Source organism: Tursiops truncatus, chromosome 14 (genome assembly GCF_011762595.2).
Source record: "Tursiops truncatus isolate mTurTru1 chromosome 14, mTurTru1.mat.Y, whole genome shotgun sequence".
NCBI lineage: Eukaryota > Metazoa > Chordata > Mammalia > Artiodactyla > Delphinidae > Tursiops > Tursiops truncatus.
In genome coordinates this window covers 37,675,733-37,691,593 of record NC_047047.1, presented here as the reverse complement: position 1 = coordinate 37,691,593, position 15,861 = coordinate 37,675,733, and the positions used below count along the sequence as shown (strand labels likewise).

The window sequence follows — 15,861 nt, the reverse complement described above, 5'->3', positions numbered from 1 at the left end:
CATGTATAAAATATTCAATATATTTGTTATATATTGAAAAAAAGTATTCAAACATAAAGAGTTAAGGTAAGACACACAAAAAATAATCAAGTCAGTAAATAGAATGTTAAGAAATGGTTTTTGGAAAAAGATGCAGACCTACTAGAGAATGCACTTGAGGATACGGGGAGGGGAAGGGTAAGCTGGGACAAAGTGAGAGAGTGGCATGGACATATATACACCACCAAACGTAAAATAGATAGCTAGTGGGAAGCAGCCGCATAGCAGAGGGAGATCAGCTAGGTGGTTTGTGACCACCTAGAGGAGTGGGATAGGGAGGGTGGGAGGGAGGGAGATGCAAGAGGGAAGAGATATGGGGACATGTGTATATGTATAACTGATTCACTTTGTTATAAAGCAGAAACTAACACACCACTGTAAAGCAATTATACTCTAATAAAGATGTTAAAAAAAAAAATGGTTTTTGGGACTTCCGTGGTGGCGCAGTGGTTAAGAATCCGCCTGCCAATGCAGGGGACACGGGTTCGAGCCCTGGTCCAGGAAGATCTCACGTGACATGGAGCAGCTAAGTCCATACGCCACAACTACTGAGCATGCGCTCTAGAGCCTGCGAGCCACAACTACTGAGCCCACATGCCACAACTACGGAAGCCCGCGCACCTAAAAGCCCGCGCTCCGCAACAAGGAAGCCACCGCAATGAGAAGCCTGCGCACCACAACAAAGAGTGGCCCCTGCTCCCCACAACTAGAGAAAGCCCATAAGCAGCAACAAAGACCCAACAGAGCCAAAAATAAATAAATGAATGAATGAAATTTAAACAAGCAAGCAAACAAACAAAAAGAAATGGTTTTCAATTTTCCAAACTGGACCCAGCAGAACGACTCCTGCAAAGAAGGGTGAAGAGAAGAAGGCCATTCAACCATTCTGGTTAGCAACCAGAGACTATACCATCAACATTCACAAGTGCATCCAGAGTCAGCTTCAAGAAGCATGCCCCTCAAGCACTGAAAGAGATCCAGAAATCTGCCATTTAGAAAACAGGATCTCCAGATGTGCACACTGACACCATGCTCAACAAAACAGTATGAGCCAAAGAATTAGGAATGTCCCATACTGTATCCATGTGTGGTTATCCAGAAAACACAATGAGGATGAAGATTCAATAAACAAACTCTAGGGACTTCCCTGGTAAGACTCCACGCTCCCAATGCAGGGGGCCCAGGTTCGATCCTTGGTCAGGGAACTAGATCCCGCATGCATGCCACAACCAAGAAGTCTGCATGCCACAATTAAGCTCCCGCATGCCGCAACTAAGACCCAGTGCAGCCTAAATAATTTTTTTAAAAAAATACACTTATAAAATAAATAGACAAACTCTATACGTTGGTTACCTAGGTACCTGTCACCACTTTCAAAAACTTAGTTGATGTGGATGAGAACTAACTGTTGACTGTCAAAAAAAGTTACAAAACTGCCAAAAAAAAAAAAAAAGTTTTCAGTATACCAGTGTACTAGATATCTGTGTGCTTGCTGTCCAAAAACAATTTCACCTTCTTCATAATCACAACATGCCAAATTTCTTTTGGGGTAACACTTACCATTTTTTAGCTATGAGGTTTGGTGGGATCAGCTTCAGGAATAGGTCATCAGTTTAAGCCAACCAAAATCCATCCTCTTTGAACTCTACTTCAGGAATAAGGCCCATAATAAAAACATGGGCCAATGATCTATGAAGCACCATCTGCTAGCCAGGTTTTGGAAAAAGCAGCTTCCTTGCTCTTGTACAGTAGGTTTCAGAAGAGATTCTCTCTTTTTTGCTCTGCGTAGTATAAACATGTGATTTGCAAACAGTGTAGTATAAAGATGGTGTGCAGTAGCCATTTCTGCTACTCTGAGAAGGGCCAAACTAAGGTCAAAACCAAGGAGGCACAGCAGAGCAAGCCACAGAGAAATGAAGTCTTGATAATGCTATGAATCTGCAGATTAAGAGTAGACCACACTAGGAGAAAAGGAACCCTCCTACACTGTTGGTGGGAATGTAAATTGGTTCAGCCACTATGGAAAACAGTATGGAGGTTCCTCAAAAAACTAAAAATAGGGGCTTCCCTGGTGGCACAGTGGTTAAGAATCCGCCCACCAATGCAGGGGCCACGGGTTCAAGCCTTCATCCAGGAAGATCCCACATGCCGCGAAGCAACTAAGCCCGTGCACCACAACTACTGAGCCTGCGCTCTAGAGCCCACGAGCCACAACTACTGAGCCCACATGCCACAATTATTGAAGCCTACATGCCTAGAGCCCATGCTCCACAACAAGAGAAGCCACCGCAATGAGAAGCCCACACACCACAACGAAGAGCAGCCCCCGCTCGCCACAACTAGAGAAAGCCTGTGCGCAGCAACGAAGACCCAATGCAGCCAAAAATAAATAAATAAAGTAAATAAATTTATTTTTTTTAAAAACTACAACGAGAACTACCATATGATCCAGCAATCCCACTCCTGGGCATTTATCCGGACAAAACTAATTCAAACAGATACACACACCCTTACGTTCACAGCAGCACTATTCACAATAGCCAAGATATGGGACAATGTAAATGTCCATCACCAGACAAACAGATAAAGGAAATGTGGTACGCATATACAATGGAATACACCTCAGCCATAAAAAAGAATGAAATAATGCCATTTGCAGCAACATGGATGGACCCAGGGCTCATCATACTTAGCTAAGCAAGTCAGAAAGAAAAAGACAAATACCATATGATATCACTTATATGTGGAATCTAAAATATGACACAAATAAACCTACCTACAGAACAGAAACAGACTCACAGTCAGAGAGAACATACTTGTGGTTACCAAGGTGGGGGGGGGGGGTGGGGGAGGGATGGATCGGGAGTTCGGGGTTAGTAGATGCAAACTATTATATACAGAATGGATAAACAGCAAGGTCCTACTGTATACCACAAGGAAACTATATTCAATATCCTGTGACAAATCATAATGGGAAAAGAATATAAAAAATAATGTATATACATGTATAACTGAATCACTTCACTGTACAGCAGAAATTAGCACAACACTGTAAATCAACTATACTTCAATTAAAAGACAAAATCAAACAAACAAAAAAAGAGTAGACCATACCAGAACATAGCACACACCTGCACTGCTCAGGTACAACTTTTTAAAAACTCCTTTTTCAGGACTTCCCTGGTGGCGTGGTGGTTAAGAATCCGCCTGCCAAGGCAGGGGACACAGGTCGAGCCCTGGTCCAGGAAGACCCCACATGCCGCGGAGCAACTAAGCCCATGCGTCACAACTACTGAGCCTGCGCTCTAGAGCCTGCGCTCTAGAGCCTGCGAGCCACAACTACTGAGGCCGTGCACCACAAGTACTGAAGCCCGCGTGCCTAGACCCCATGCTCCGCAACAAGAGAAGCCACTGCAATGAGAAGCCCGTGCACCGCAACGAAGAGTAGCCCCCGCTCGCCACAACTAGAGAAAGCCTGCGCGCAGCAACTAAGACCCAACACAGCCAAAAATGAACAAATAATAAATTTTTTTTAATTAAAAATAAAATAAAAAACTCCTTTTCCTTTCTGCCAAATGGGGTGTTCTTTCTGGTTCTTGCAACAGAGTCCTGACTTGGGTTCAAAAACTAATTCCCAATCTTAGATTTTTAATCCATAAGGGTTAATCTCAAGGGACATTCAGGGAAAAAAACAAAACACAACTTAACAAAATGAGGGTTTTTTTTTTTTTAAATCAATGAAGCACCTTTTTATGAAGGGGGGTGCTGAGCAAGACATCACAAAAGCAAGGATTGACAGTACTTGAAATGTCCCCAAAATTTGAGAAAACAGGAAAAACTACCACATCCAGCCTACCCTCATCTTCCATTAACCACCTCCAGTGATCTTAAGATTTTTCAGATATTTTAGCAGATACATATTGATCCTAGTATGTGTAGACGCTGTGAAACTCAGTTAATGTAAGCTAGTCACAATCACAGAACTTGTAACCCTGTATAATAAAAAGACATTAAAGGGAATTCTCTGGTGGTCCAGTGGTTAGGACTCTGCGTGTTCACTGCTGAGGGCGAGGGTTCAATCCCTGATCAGGGAGCTAAGATCCCACAAGCCACGCGGTGCAGCCAAAAAAAATAAAAACTAAAAAGACATTAAATAAGTAAATAAAAATAAATACATAATTCTAAACTGTGGTAAGTGGGGACTTCCCTGGTGGCACAGTGGTTAAGACTCCACACTCCCAATGTAGGGGGCCCGGGTTCGATCCCTGGTCAGGGAACTAGATCCCACATGCATGCCACAACTGAGGAGCCAGCACAACCAAATAAATAAAATAAATAAATAAAAAATAAAAATAGTTTAAACTGTTGTAAGTGCTATGAAGGATAAGAACCTGAACTACTTCAGACTGGATGCTCAATAAAGGCCTCTCTGAAAAACTAAAGGCATAGAAAGGTGATTAAGTTCCAGGGAAAAATAAAGGCTCAATGGCAGTAAAGAACATCACTGAAAGAAAACAAAGCAAGCAAGGGGATGAAGTTAGCAGTGCCTATGTCATGCAGAGTCGCACAAATCTGGTAAGCTAGTCCACTCCCCTCATTCCCAGTAACTATTCCAACCAGTTAAAGGCCCAGTTCATCTTCCACTTTCCTTGAAACCTTGCCTAATCCACTTTAGCCAGAATTAATCTCTCTATAGTCCCTTTGTTTTTCATGGGTTTCCCAACTCCCAAAGTCAAGTTCCTCTTTAAAAAACTAAAAACAGAACAGCATGGTTAGAGAAAAGTATACTGAGTAGGAATAAGAACTAAATTCTAGTCCAAGCTCTGCTACTTACTAGCTATGTAACCTTGGCCAAATCATTCTATTTCTCATGATTTTTATGAGGTGCCATGAAGATATGTGAAACTGCACAGTATTCAAATAGCTTCAGAAGCTGTCTGTCTCTGTGTTGTATATAATTCAACACAATATTTCAACTGCATAAGCACTGCACTACTACCTACAATACTTGAAAACAGTTTCATATTGTGCTGGCTTTTTCAGCACCAACATTGTTAATGGTTTTCAAGCTTATTTATAAAGCACCTACACCCTTTGCTCCCCTGCCAAAAAAATCTTACATGGAGCCCCAATTTACAAAACAGATCAAAATGAGCTTTTCATCTTGAAACAGATTCCAAAGTCACCCTCACTGCCCTGAAATAGGGACAATGCCACTCCAAAGAATAGTTTCAAAACTGAGGCTCATTACTATAAATCTTGAAGAAGAAAGAATTAAGGACAAGATTCTGTGGCTTGCCATCAGTGAAATCCCTCAAAGTTGACCAAAAAAAACCCTCATTTCTTTCACAGGGATAGCTTCAGATTCTGTCAAGTGCCTTCATGTAATCAAAATATGTCATATCTATAGTGATAGTTCCAGGTTTTACCATATTTACTTCTATATCAAAATAAAATGAGATTGGTTTAACATAAGTTACTAGTGCCACATCAATTTTTTACTATCCTTTCACTCTTTAGTAAGTGCTTGATTACTTAATAGTGGCAAGTTTCTCTTATAGCTTCCAAAATAATACCTGCCAATATCTGCTTTTCTAGAAATTTAATAAGCTAAAGGTTCATAATCACACACAACCATAGCTCTATCCCCTTCGCTGAAAAGAATCTGCCATTCCTGAAGATTTTTAACTCTTAACACTACTGATAAAGCTCTCATTATTCCTTACCAATCTAGAGGTTAGAGTCTCTCTTAATGTGAGATTTATCCTGAGGGTTTGCGGATTCCTCTTAGAAGGGAAAATGGAAAAATTATTAGAGTAAAACAACATTCTCCTGATCACCACCCTCTAATATACCCACCCAAGCAGTGGGTCCACTATCCCCTTATCTTACTTTGAACACAACTTCAAAAGCTCTATTGTCTTAAGCATTTTCATGTCTCAATTTATTCTGAGTTAGTGCTCTTACTACTGCTCTTATACTTCTACATTCATCATTGGTTACTGAGCCTTTCTCAATAATCGGAATAAAGTTCATGATCTGGCAGCAAAGTTACCCAGAATAAAAAGTCCTTTCCAAATTTGTCTTATGGTGGTTTAGAACCAATACATTGCTAAAACAGCCCCACAGACCTCAGAGTCAAAATAAACACTTTAAGATTATGAAGGCTTTACACTCATGCTCTAATGTTGGAAGGACAATTTTTAAAAAGTTTTATCATATTGCCAGATTTCCTTCCAGATATGCTGCATGAACTACTCAGCAATGTGATTTCAGAGGCTATCTTCAAGGTGATAATCAGACAATTACAAAGTCATTAACAACCCAAATGCCCATCATTAGAGGACTGATTAAGTTACAGTATGACCAAGTAATGGAATACTACACTAAAGCCATTAAAAATGATAATGTAAGTACATATTAACATGGAAAGGTAGTTACATCTTATTAGTAAAAATAATATAAGGACTTCCCTGGTGGCGCAGTGGTTAAGAATCCGTCTGCCAATGCAGGGGACACAGGTTCGGGCCCTGGTCCGGGAAGATCCCACGTGACATGGAGCAACTAATAAGCCCATGCACCCCAACTACTAAGGCTGCACTCCAGAGCAAGCCACAACTACTGAAGCCTGCACACCTAGAGCCCGAGCTCCCCAACAAGAGAAGCCGCCGCAATGAGAAGCCCGCGCACCGCAACGAAGAGTGGCCCCCGCTCGCCACAACTAGAGAAAACCCGTGGGCAGCAGCGAAGACCCAACTCAGCCATAAATAAATAAATAAATTTATTTTAAAAAATAATAATATAGAGTAATATGTAATCAGTTTATTTACACGAAATAGTGTATCTGAGGAAAGAGAGAAAAGAATGACTTAAGAGATGTTTGCCAAAACATGAACGATTTCTTTGGTAAACAGTTTCGGTTATCCTAATTTTCTTTATTATTTTCTGCACTATTTGATTTTTTTCTAAAAAAGCAGGTATCCTTTTTAGAATGAAAAACAACAAGGCTACCTTTATTCTCTTCAAAAAGACTAAACACACTGGTAAAGAGATGAGTACGCAAACAACAGAGGTTCTTAAGCTTTTTCCTGCCACCAAACACCACAGATGACACCTGCCCAACATGTTCCAAGAAAGTAAGCCAGATTATAATGAAGCACTCACAGCTGAAGATTACACCTAATTTCCAATACAGGAGAGCTCATCATGGGGCAATACTTGAATCAAAACTCTTCTGGTTGCACATTAACTCAAATAGTATGTACAGGGGAGACAGCTAAATAGGAGCACTAGCTTCAGTATTAGAAAGCCACCAGGGGGCTGGGCTTCCCTGGTGGCGCAGTGGTTGAGAGTCCGCCTGTCGATGCAGGGGACACGGGTTCGTGCCCCGGTCCGGGAAGATCCCACATGCCACGGAGCAGCTGGGCCCGTGAGCCATGGCCGCTGAGCCTGCGCGTCCGGAGCCTGTGCTCCGCAACGGGAGAGGCCACAACAGTGAGAGGCCCGCGTACCGAAAAAAAAAAAAAAACAAAAAGAAGAAAGCCACCAGGGGAACTTCCCTGGTGGCAGAGTGTATAAGACTCCACACTCCCAATGTAGGGGGCCCGGGTGTGACCCCTGGTCAGGAAACTATATCCCACATGCATGCCACAATTAAATGAGCCCTGGAGCCACAACTAAGGAGCCTGCCACAATTAAGACCTGGTGCAGAGAAATAAATAAAAAAGAAAGCCAAGAGGGTATTAACTTCTGTCTCTTTATAGAGCTTCAATATCAACTATTTCCAAAAATTTGCCCCAATTCTCTTCTGCAAATAGTCTCCGCCACCAGGGAAGCCTTACCTGGCTCTTTAGTTCAAACATTCTGACAGGAAAAAATCTGATTGATGGACAACAGTCTCACCAATCCACCAGGTCAGAAGTCTATTTGGAATCCAATCAGCGATGGTTAGGGAGAAAGGTCTTTCAGGGGATGTAAACTAGAAGGTCCCTAGAAGAGGTTATAGCCAGGGCAGGAAGGGAAACCTGTCCCTTCCATAGTTAAAATTTAAAAAAGTGCAAGAGAATGGGCTTCCCTGGTGGCGCAGTGGTTAAGAATCCACCTGCCAATGCAGGGGACACAGGTTCAAGCCCTGGTCCAGGAAGATCCCACATGCCATAGAGCAACTAAGCCCGTGTGCCACAACTACTGAACCTGTGCTCTAGAGCCCACGAGCCACAACTACTGCAGCTCGTGTGCCTAGAGCCCGTGCTCCGCAACAGAAGCCACCACAATGGGAAGCCAGCACACCGCAACGAAGAGTAGCCCCTGCTCACCACAACTAGAGAAAGTCCATGCACAGCAACGAAGACCCAACACAGCCAAAAATAAATAAAATAAATAAATAAATTTATTTTAAAAAGGTGCAAGAGGAGGCAATGTGTATCCTACATCAGTTCTCAATTAACTGAGTAACCTACATTTGGAGACTTTTTAATTTCTATGGAATTTGAGAGAAAAATAACATTAACAGGTGTTAATCACATTAAAAGGTTAAAAGTCCAATTATTTTCCTGGTATATAAAATCTTAAATAAAAGTAATTTAGTGGGCTTCCCTGGTGGCACAGTGCTTAAGAACCCACCCGCCAATGCAGGGGACACGGGTTCAAGCCCTGGTCCGGGAAGATCCCACATGCCGTGGAGCAACTAAGCCCGTGCACCACAACTACTGAGCCTGTGCTCTAGAGCCCACAAGCCACAACTACTGAGCCCACGTGCCACAATTACTGAAGCCCGCAGGCCTAGAGCCTGTGCTCCACAACAAGAGAAGCCACTCAATGAGAAGCCCGCACACCACAATGAAGACCTAATACAGCCATAAATAAATACATAAATAAAAGTTATTTAGTGAAATTTCATCCCACAGACTCAAATCTCACCACCTATATAGAAAAATTTTTGCCTTTTTGCATTATCTATTAATTTAGAACATATTGGACTTCCCTGGTGATGCAGTGGTTAAGAATCCACCTGCCAATGCAGGGGAAACAGGTTCGAGCCCTGTTCCGGGAAGATCCCACATGCCACAGAGCAACTAAGCCCATGTACCATGACTACTTAAGCCTGTGCTCTAGAGCCCATGAGCCGCAACTAATGAGCCCACATGCCACAACTACTGAAGGCCGGGCGCCTAGAGCCCGTGCTCCGCAACAAGAGAAGCCACCGCAATGAGAAGCCTGCGCAGCACAACGAACAGCCACCCCCGGCTCGCCGCAACTAGAGAAAGCCCACGTGCAGCAACAAAGACCCAACACAGCCATAAATAAATAAATAAATTTATTAAGAAAAAAATTAGAACACAGTTGGTTAGGGTGGATACTTATTATAAGTACATACCTACTGATTTATGAACAAGCAATATATGTAATATAATCTGCACTTTCAGCATAATAATCCACAAACTCTCATATCTAAATCACTACTGACAATAGGCCCAAGAACACTGAGCCTAGGTACTCACATTCTTCTACAAAAACTTTGCATTAACTAAAATATTCACTAGGCACCTACTCTCTACAAGGCACTATATTAGTACTGGGAAAAGAAGAAACAAAATATGACCCCTGACTTTAAGGAATTCAGCATCCAGAAAGGGAGGCTGTTGTCTATTAAAAAAGGGGGGGGGGGGCAGGGGCATGGCCTGTAACTTAAGTACATATTCTTTTTTTTAAATTTTATTTATTTATTTATGTTCGGCTGCCTTGGGTCTTCATTGCCGCACGCCGGCTTTATTTAGTTGCGGTGCGCAGGCTTCTAACTGCGGTGGCTTCTCTTGTTGCAGAGCACAGGCTCTAGGTGCACAGGCTTCAGTAATTGTGGCTCGCGGGCTCTAGAGCGCTGGCTCAGTAGTTGTGGCACATGGGCTTAGTTGCTCCGCAGCATGTGGGATATTCCCAGACCAGGGCTCAAACCCGTGTCCCCTGCATTAGCAGGCAGATTCTTAACCACTGCGCCACCAGGGAAGCCCCATTATTAAACATATAAGAAACATTAACACGTTTCATGAATATAGTGCTAAACCTAGCTATCAATAGCTATCACTGACAATGCAGTCTGCTATTAAAAATCTACACACTGTAGTGCTTTATGGTTTATAAGTTACTTTATAAAGATATGAGTTGAAATTGTATTATGATCTTTGAAAAATAGTACTTCAAATAGTAACTGTTTTAAGAGTATATATTCTTAGCAAGATTAATTTACCAAATTAAAAATTTTGGTAATTTGGTATTTTGTATTGTAGTAAAATCAAATTTCCAATTTTCAGTATCAGTTCAAATTTCAGAATTAAATGTCTACCAAAAAATGTTATGTTACTAATGATTTTTCATGCCTATATACTTATATTTTTAAAAACCCCAGAAATGTTTAGTTTACTAAAGAGCTCACTGCTAACAACATTTAGATATATTAAGACATTCCCATTCAGCTACATTTACCACCACTTTTATTATTTTTTTTTTTCTTTTAGAAGAAAGAAGAATTTACTACTTGTAGCAAGTAAGGTGAACACCAGGGATCTCTCCCAAAGCAATGTCTCTACCACCACTTTTAAATTCTTTCTACAATTACCACAAAATTATGCCCAAATTTGTGAAAACACATAAAAATTTAGTAATTTTTTACTTTGCCATTCAGTGTATTCATAATGTCTTCCATTTGAATAGATCATCGTAAAGTTTATACAGTACAGCATAATGGTTAAAGAGCATGGTCTTCTAGAAGACGTGAGATAAGTCCCGTGCAAATTCTGACTCCACCAAATAAAGTCATGTGACTCTAAGCAACTTACGTAAACTCTAAGCCTTGGTTCTCTTATCTAAAAAGGGTGATAAAGTACCTACCTCAAAGAATGGAAAAAGTTCCCAACACAAATGGCTCAATAAAGTATACTTTAAAAATAAAAATGCAAATACTGATGGAATACCTTGAGTTCTAGCTTAGATCTGACTACTAACTAAGCAGGTGACAGGTGATTTTTAGCAAACCACTTAGCCTGAGGTTCAATGTTTTCACAGTTAAAATTGAGATACTAGGGAATTTCCTGGTGTCCCAATGGTTAGGACCCTGCGCTTTCACTGCGGTGGGCCCAGGTTCAATTCCTGGTGGGGAAACTAAGATCCCGCAAGCTGCACAGCAAGGCCAAAAGAAAAAAGAGAGAGATACTAATACTTGCTCCTGCCTATCACAAAGGATACTTAGGAACGACAAATGAATTGCCCATTTAAAACATTTCGTAAAGGGTTAATTCACTAAACACACAGAGTAAAATCCACAACACACAAATGGTTTAAAAGATGGATGTACATTTAAAGCCATTTTCACTCTGCTCTCCAGAAATTTACCCCAAGGCAAACAGTGACCTCAATTTACTAGTTGAGCTAGCAACGCTGATAGCCCAGAGCATAATTTCAGGCCTCCAGCTTCTCAACATTCAGAAATGCTTTTAGCTTTAGTAAACTAGCTCACAAAGGTAGCTATTAAAGTAGCAAATATACAAAGTCAAGCGAACAAGCAAAGGGATATAAACTTAAAATTATTTGCTAAACTGAATGCAACCCCACAAACTGATAGGTGCAAAGTTCACTCAATACATTCCACATTTTAAAACATCTTCCCTTAAAAAAAAAAAAAAAAAAAATCTTCCTTATTAAAAACAAAGCATTGAAAAAAATATGAAAACCCAAATATGTTAGTGCTGTTGAAACTGGTTATTCTAACACTAAAGCCAAATGCTATTTTCAAATGTAATTTCAAGTTTTAAGATACCCGTCAAGACTACTAAAAAAGGGTATAAGGAGGTCCTTATCACCAAGTCCTTAGCCTGGTTCCATGGACACGCTTCAATGGGCCCTTAACCTACAGGCAAAACTGTACTGTGTCTGAATACCTGTATATGGTTCTATGCTGAGAGCTTCACATTCTCAGCAGGACTAGAGGTATAACTGGTAATATTAATATTCTCATCAAAAACTGATGACAAAGAAAGCTATTTACTATCTTCTGTCATCAATTTTTAGTTTAACTACATTACATTCTGCCAGATTTAAAAATAAACGTTTCATAGGAAGTCCTTAACCTTATCAAAACTCTGAGCATATCAGATATAAAGCTATACTATCCACATCATGTCTACCTTTTCATTTAAAACACAAAATTTTTAGATTATACACTTACTGGTGTGTCAAGGAAGACTTCTTTAGGTTTGATCAGTGTTTGTAAATTTGACAAGAAATAAGTTTTTGGTATTTTAATTCTATCCAACACACCACCTAAAGATATACTAATTTTACGGACTTCCCTGGCAGTCCAGTGGTTAAGACTCTGTGCTTCCAATGCAGGGGGCTCGGGTTCAATCCCTGGTCAGGGAACTAAGATCCCACGTGCCATACGGTGTGGCCTAAATAAATGAATAAAGTTTCTTATAAAAAAACAAATATATATATATACTAATTTTATTTCTTCTCTTAATTGTTATGGGGAGTTATATTGAAAGATGAATTCTGAGCACATTATTTTGGGACTTTAACTCTGAATTTCTAATCAAGGATGAAATGATGCTCATCTTTACACAACCTATGGGGGAAAAAAGGACAGACTTAATATATAATTATTGTGAGATTATAAGAAAGACTTATAACCTACTTTAATTCAATAAGTTTTATCAAGTTCCAGCCATTAGGCTCCAACCCAGTCATGGATAAGTGTTACCATAATGAGATACAGTAATACCCTCTGCTCTCTGGGAACTTGAGCATCTTATGTTTGAGATACAGGAACTACACAAAGGGAAAATGAAAACAACTGTAAAAGAACTGGGGGTGGGGGCAGTGGAGAAGCAACTAGTCATAGCTTGGTATAGTCTACAAATAAAATTACTGAAGTAATTTCTTTTTAAGGAAGCTTCATTGTCAGATTAGAGTTTAAAGGGCAAATTTTTAAACTGAGCTTTATAGGAAATATTAAGAAACAAAGTATTTTTCATACACAAACAGAAAATCCTTATCTGTTCATTAAAACAGGTTTCTTAAGGGTCTGCATGGCCAGATTTTGTGAACCTGGTTCAATTAACCATATTTAATTAAAGGTAACAAAAGCTAAATTGCTAACTCCATAAATCGATTGCATTTTTGAGTGCTTCTAGACAAAGTTCTAGGGGTTTCCCAAATAACCCTCAATAGAACCCTTCATTATGTCTCTTTTCAAAAGGTAATAAGGATTAGCAAACTTTAGTTTCTTTAGATACTATGTTTAAAATTAATTGTCATAGTTAGGTTTAAAATAATTTTTAAACACCAACGAAACTATTAAAAGCAGTTTTCTCCTAATATATAAGACAGCAAAGCTATTCATTTTCCAGTTTCAGAAAAACCAAGCCATAATTACACAACTGACATTTGAGACATTTAAAATAGAGTTCACTGAAATAAGTACTAAAGAATTAAGTTTATCATTTCATAAACCACCTACACCAAAAATAAAAGTACCTCAAAATAAATACAAATAACCTTAAAATTCTAGGAAAATTTGGAATGACACAAATACTGTATAGTTTGAATTTGTGCAACAGCCTGCTTCCACCTGTCAGGAAGTAAATAGAGTTGAAAGTAAACTAGAACCCTTCCACTTTTATTATTGCCTTTGGTCAATAAAGTAAAATTCAAACACAAACAAGACTATACACTTTATAATCAATTGTTTTTAAGAATGGTATTAGAAAATAGACAATTTGGAAGTCTTTCGAAATACCACACACAAAACACAAATCCAAAACCCACAAAAGGTGTTCGTGAGTATTTTCTCAACAATCAACTTTTTGTAAATTAATCTTTTATGTAATTCACCTCGTTCCAACTAGGCCTTTGGGCCCAGAAATAGTTTGCAATACGTCTTGTTTCTTTAAGCTAAAATACCGTCTTACAAGGGTCTGGAGTAAAATAAATGAAAGGAATCTAACTAGAAAAGAGCAGTGCACGCTCTGTAATAAAAGCATACGGAATAAGGCCTTTCATTCCAGGAGACAGGCCATGACTATCCCGGGATGGTACCTGTAGTACAGTACTCTCCTCAAGAGAAGAGAATTTACCATTAAAACGACGAATGGTACACTAAGAAGAAACATCATTAATTAATTTTTTTAATAGGTATAAAGGTTCCAGTCATCACTATCAGCTCATTTTCAGCTATTTAAGGTCAGAGAGAAAGGTTTAATACAACCCACACACCCCCAAGAGACGGGAAAACCACCAACCACCTCGCAGGGAGTTATAATGAAAATTAGCAGGTAAGAGGCCTAGGCAGCACGCTGAAAATCAAAGAGGGCGGCCGGAGGGTCGAAGGGTTCGGACTACAGAGGAGAGCCTCGTCCTCGGACCCCACCTCCCCTCACCTTCCCGGCAGGGCGAAGGAGGCGAAGGCTCATTAGTGCCTACGTTAATTGACACCTGTAATGAGGAAACTTTCCGAGAGCGGAGACCGCTCAGGCCCGGCCTGGCCGGAGCTCCGCGACGGCCCCCTCTCGGGCGCCCAGGTAACCGGGCCGGACTGGGCCCGAGGCGCCGCAGCGGCCGCGCCACCGCGCACCTTCCCGGAGCGCTAGGCCCGCAAGCCGCCCGGCTCGGCCGTCGCCTCCCGCAGGCCACGGCAGCTCGGGGAAGCCGGAGAGCGGCGCGGGGACCCCAAACTGTGCACCCCGACAGGCCGCCGCCGCGGCTACTTACTTTCATTTAACACCTCCACCAGGTCTGCGCAGTTCTCGCACATCGTTCGGCCGCCGCCCCCCCCCTCCCCCGCTTCGGATCGCACTGACTGATCCCGACCGGCGGGGGGGAGGGGAGAGAGGCGGAGGAGGGGGCCGGCCGGCCGGGCGGGGAGGCGACTAGGGCGGGCGGCGGCGGGGACGGGGCGGGGAGCAGGAGAATGGGGGAGGGGGCCGGCGGTCCCCGGAGCGGGCGGGGGAGAGGAGGGGGGCGAGGGGAGGTGCGCAGGCCGGAGGGGCGCTGAGGCGCCGGCGGCTGGGAAGGGGGGGAAGGACGGGGGGAGGGGAGAGGGAGGGAGGGGGCGGGTGGGGAGAGAAGCAGCAGAGTCACTTCACCGACCAGACGCCGCGGCCACCGCCGACGCCGCCGCCATTTTAATAGAGCGTTCGGGCTGCGCTCGGCTCTTTCCGTCCGGGCGAAGGAGCCGACGAGAAGCGCCTCGCGCTCTCATTCCTCCGCCTCCCTCCCTCTCTTCGCCTCCCGCCCTCCCACCTCCCCCTCCGCACACACGCCGCACGCCCCACACCCCGCCGCGGCCAGCTCGCCGCCCTCCCTTTCCTCTTCCGTCGAGTCTCCCCGCCCTCGGTCCACCCCCTCCGCGCGCTTGCCCACCCCGCCCAGCCCGGATCTCTGTCAGCGGCCGGAAGGGAAGCGCGGAGCCAGCGCGGCCGCGGGGGGAGGCCGGGTGACTCGAAGAAGATGGCGGAGCAAAGGGCTGGTCGCGGTTGCGCGGCGTCGCCCACCGCGGCTACTCCGGGAGCCCGGAGGACCAGCGAGCGCCGGGTCGCGAGCGCCGCCCTTTCCCCCGCCCCTGCGCTTCGCCATTTTAACTCCGGGTCCCCGAGGGGGACTTGGTAGTAATTTGTCCCGTCCCCCTCCCCCGCGCTCAGGCCTTTGGGGTGCGGGAGGCTAGAGTTCAGGGGAGCTGGCCGGTGCGACGCCGCAGCCCAGGTGGGGGCTCGCGGCGCTCTCCCCGCGGGGTTTTGTGAGAATGGAACAGCCTGGGGCCGGCTTAACCTGCAG

At 42.9% G+C, this 15,861-nt stretch overlaps 1 protein-coding gene across 9 annotated transcripts in view; it reads right to left on the bottom strand.

Annotated features, from left to right (window-relative positions):
* USP34 (ubiquitin specific peptidase 34) overlaps positions 1 to 15,298 on the bottom strand; it is a 231,689-nt gene extending 216,391 nt beyond the window's left edge. For 3 of the 9 annotated variants that reach the window (XM_019942617.3, XM_073791347.1, XM_073791344.1), the window contains exon 1: positions 14,800 to 15,288. In XM_019942617.3, the coding sequence (XP_019798176.1) occupies positions 14,800 to 14,842 (43 nt within the window). In that variant the 5' untranslated portion in view covers positions 14,843 to 15,288. Of the gene's footprint in view, positions 1 to 14,799 lie in introns of all 9 variants that reach the window. The other 6 variants (XM_073791345.1, XM_073791343.1, XM_073791346.1 and 3 more) reach the window with 4 other exon arrangements.
* Positions 15,299 to 15,861: the final 563 nt, after the last annotated feature.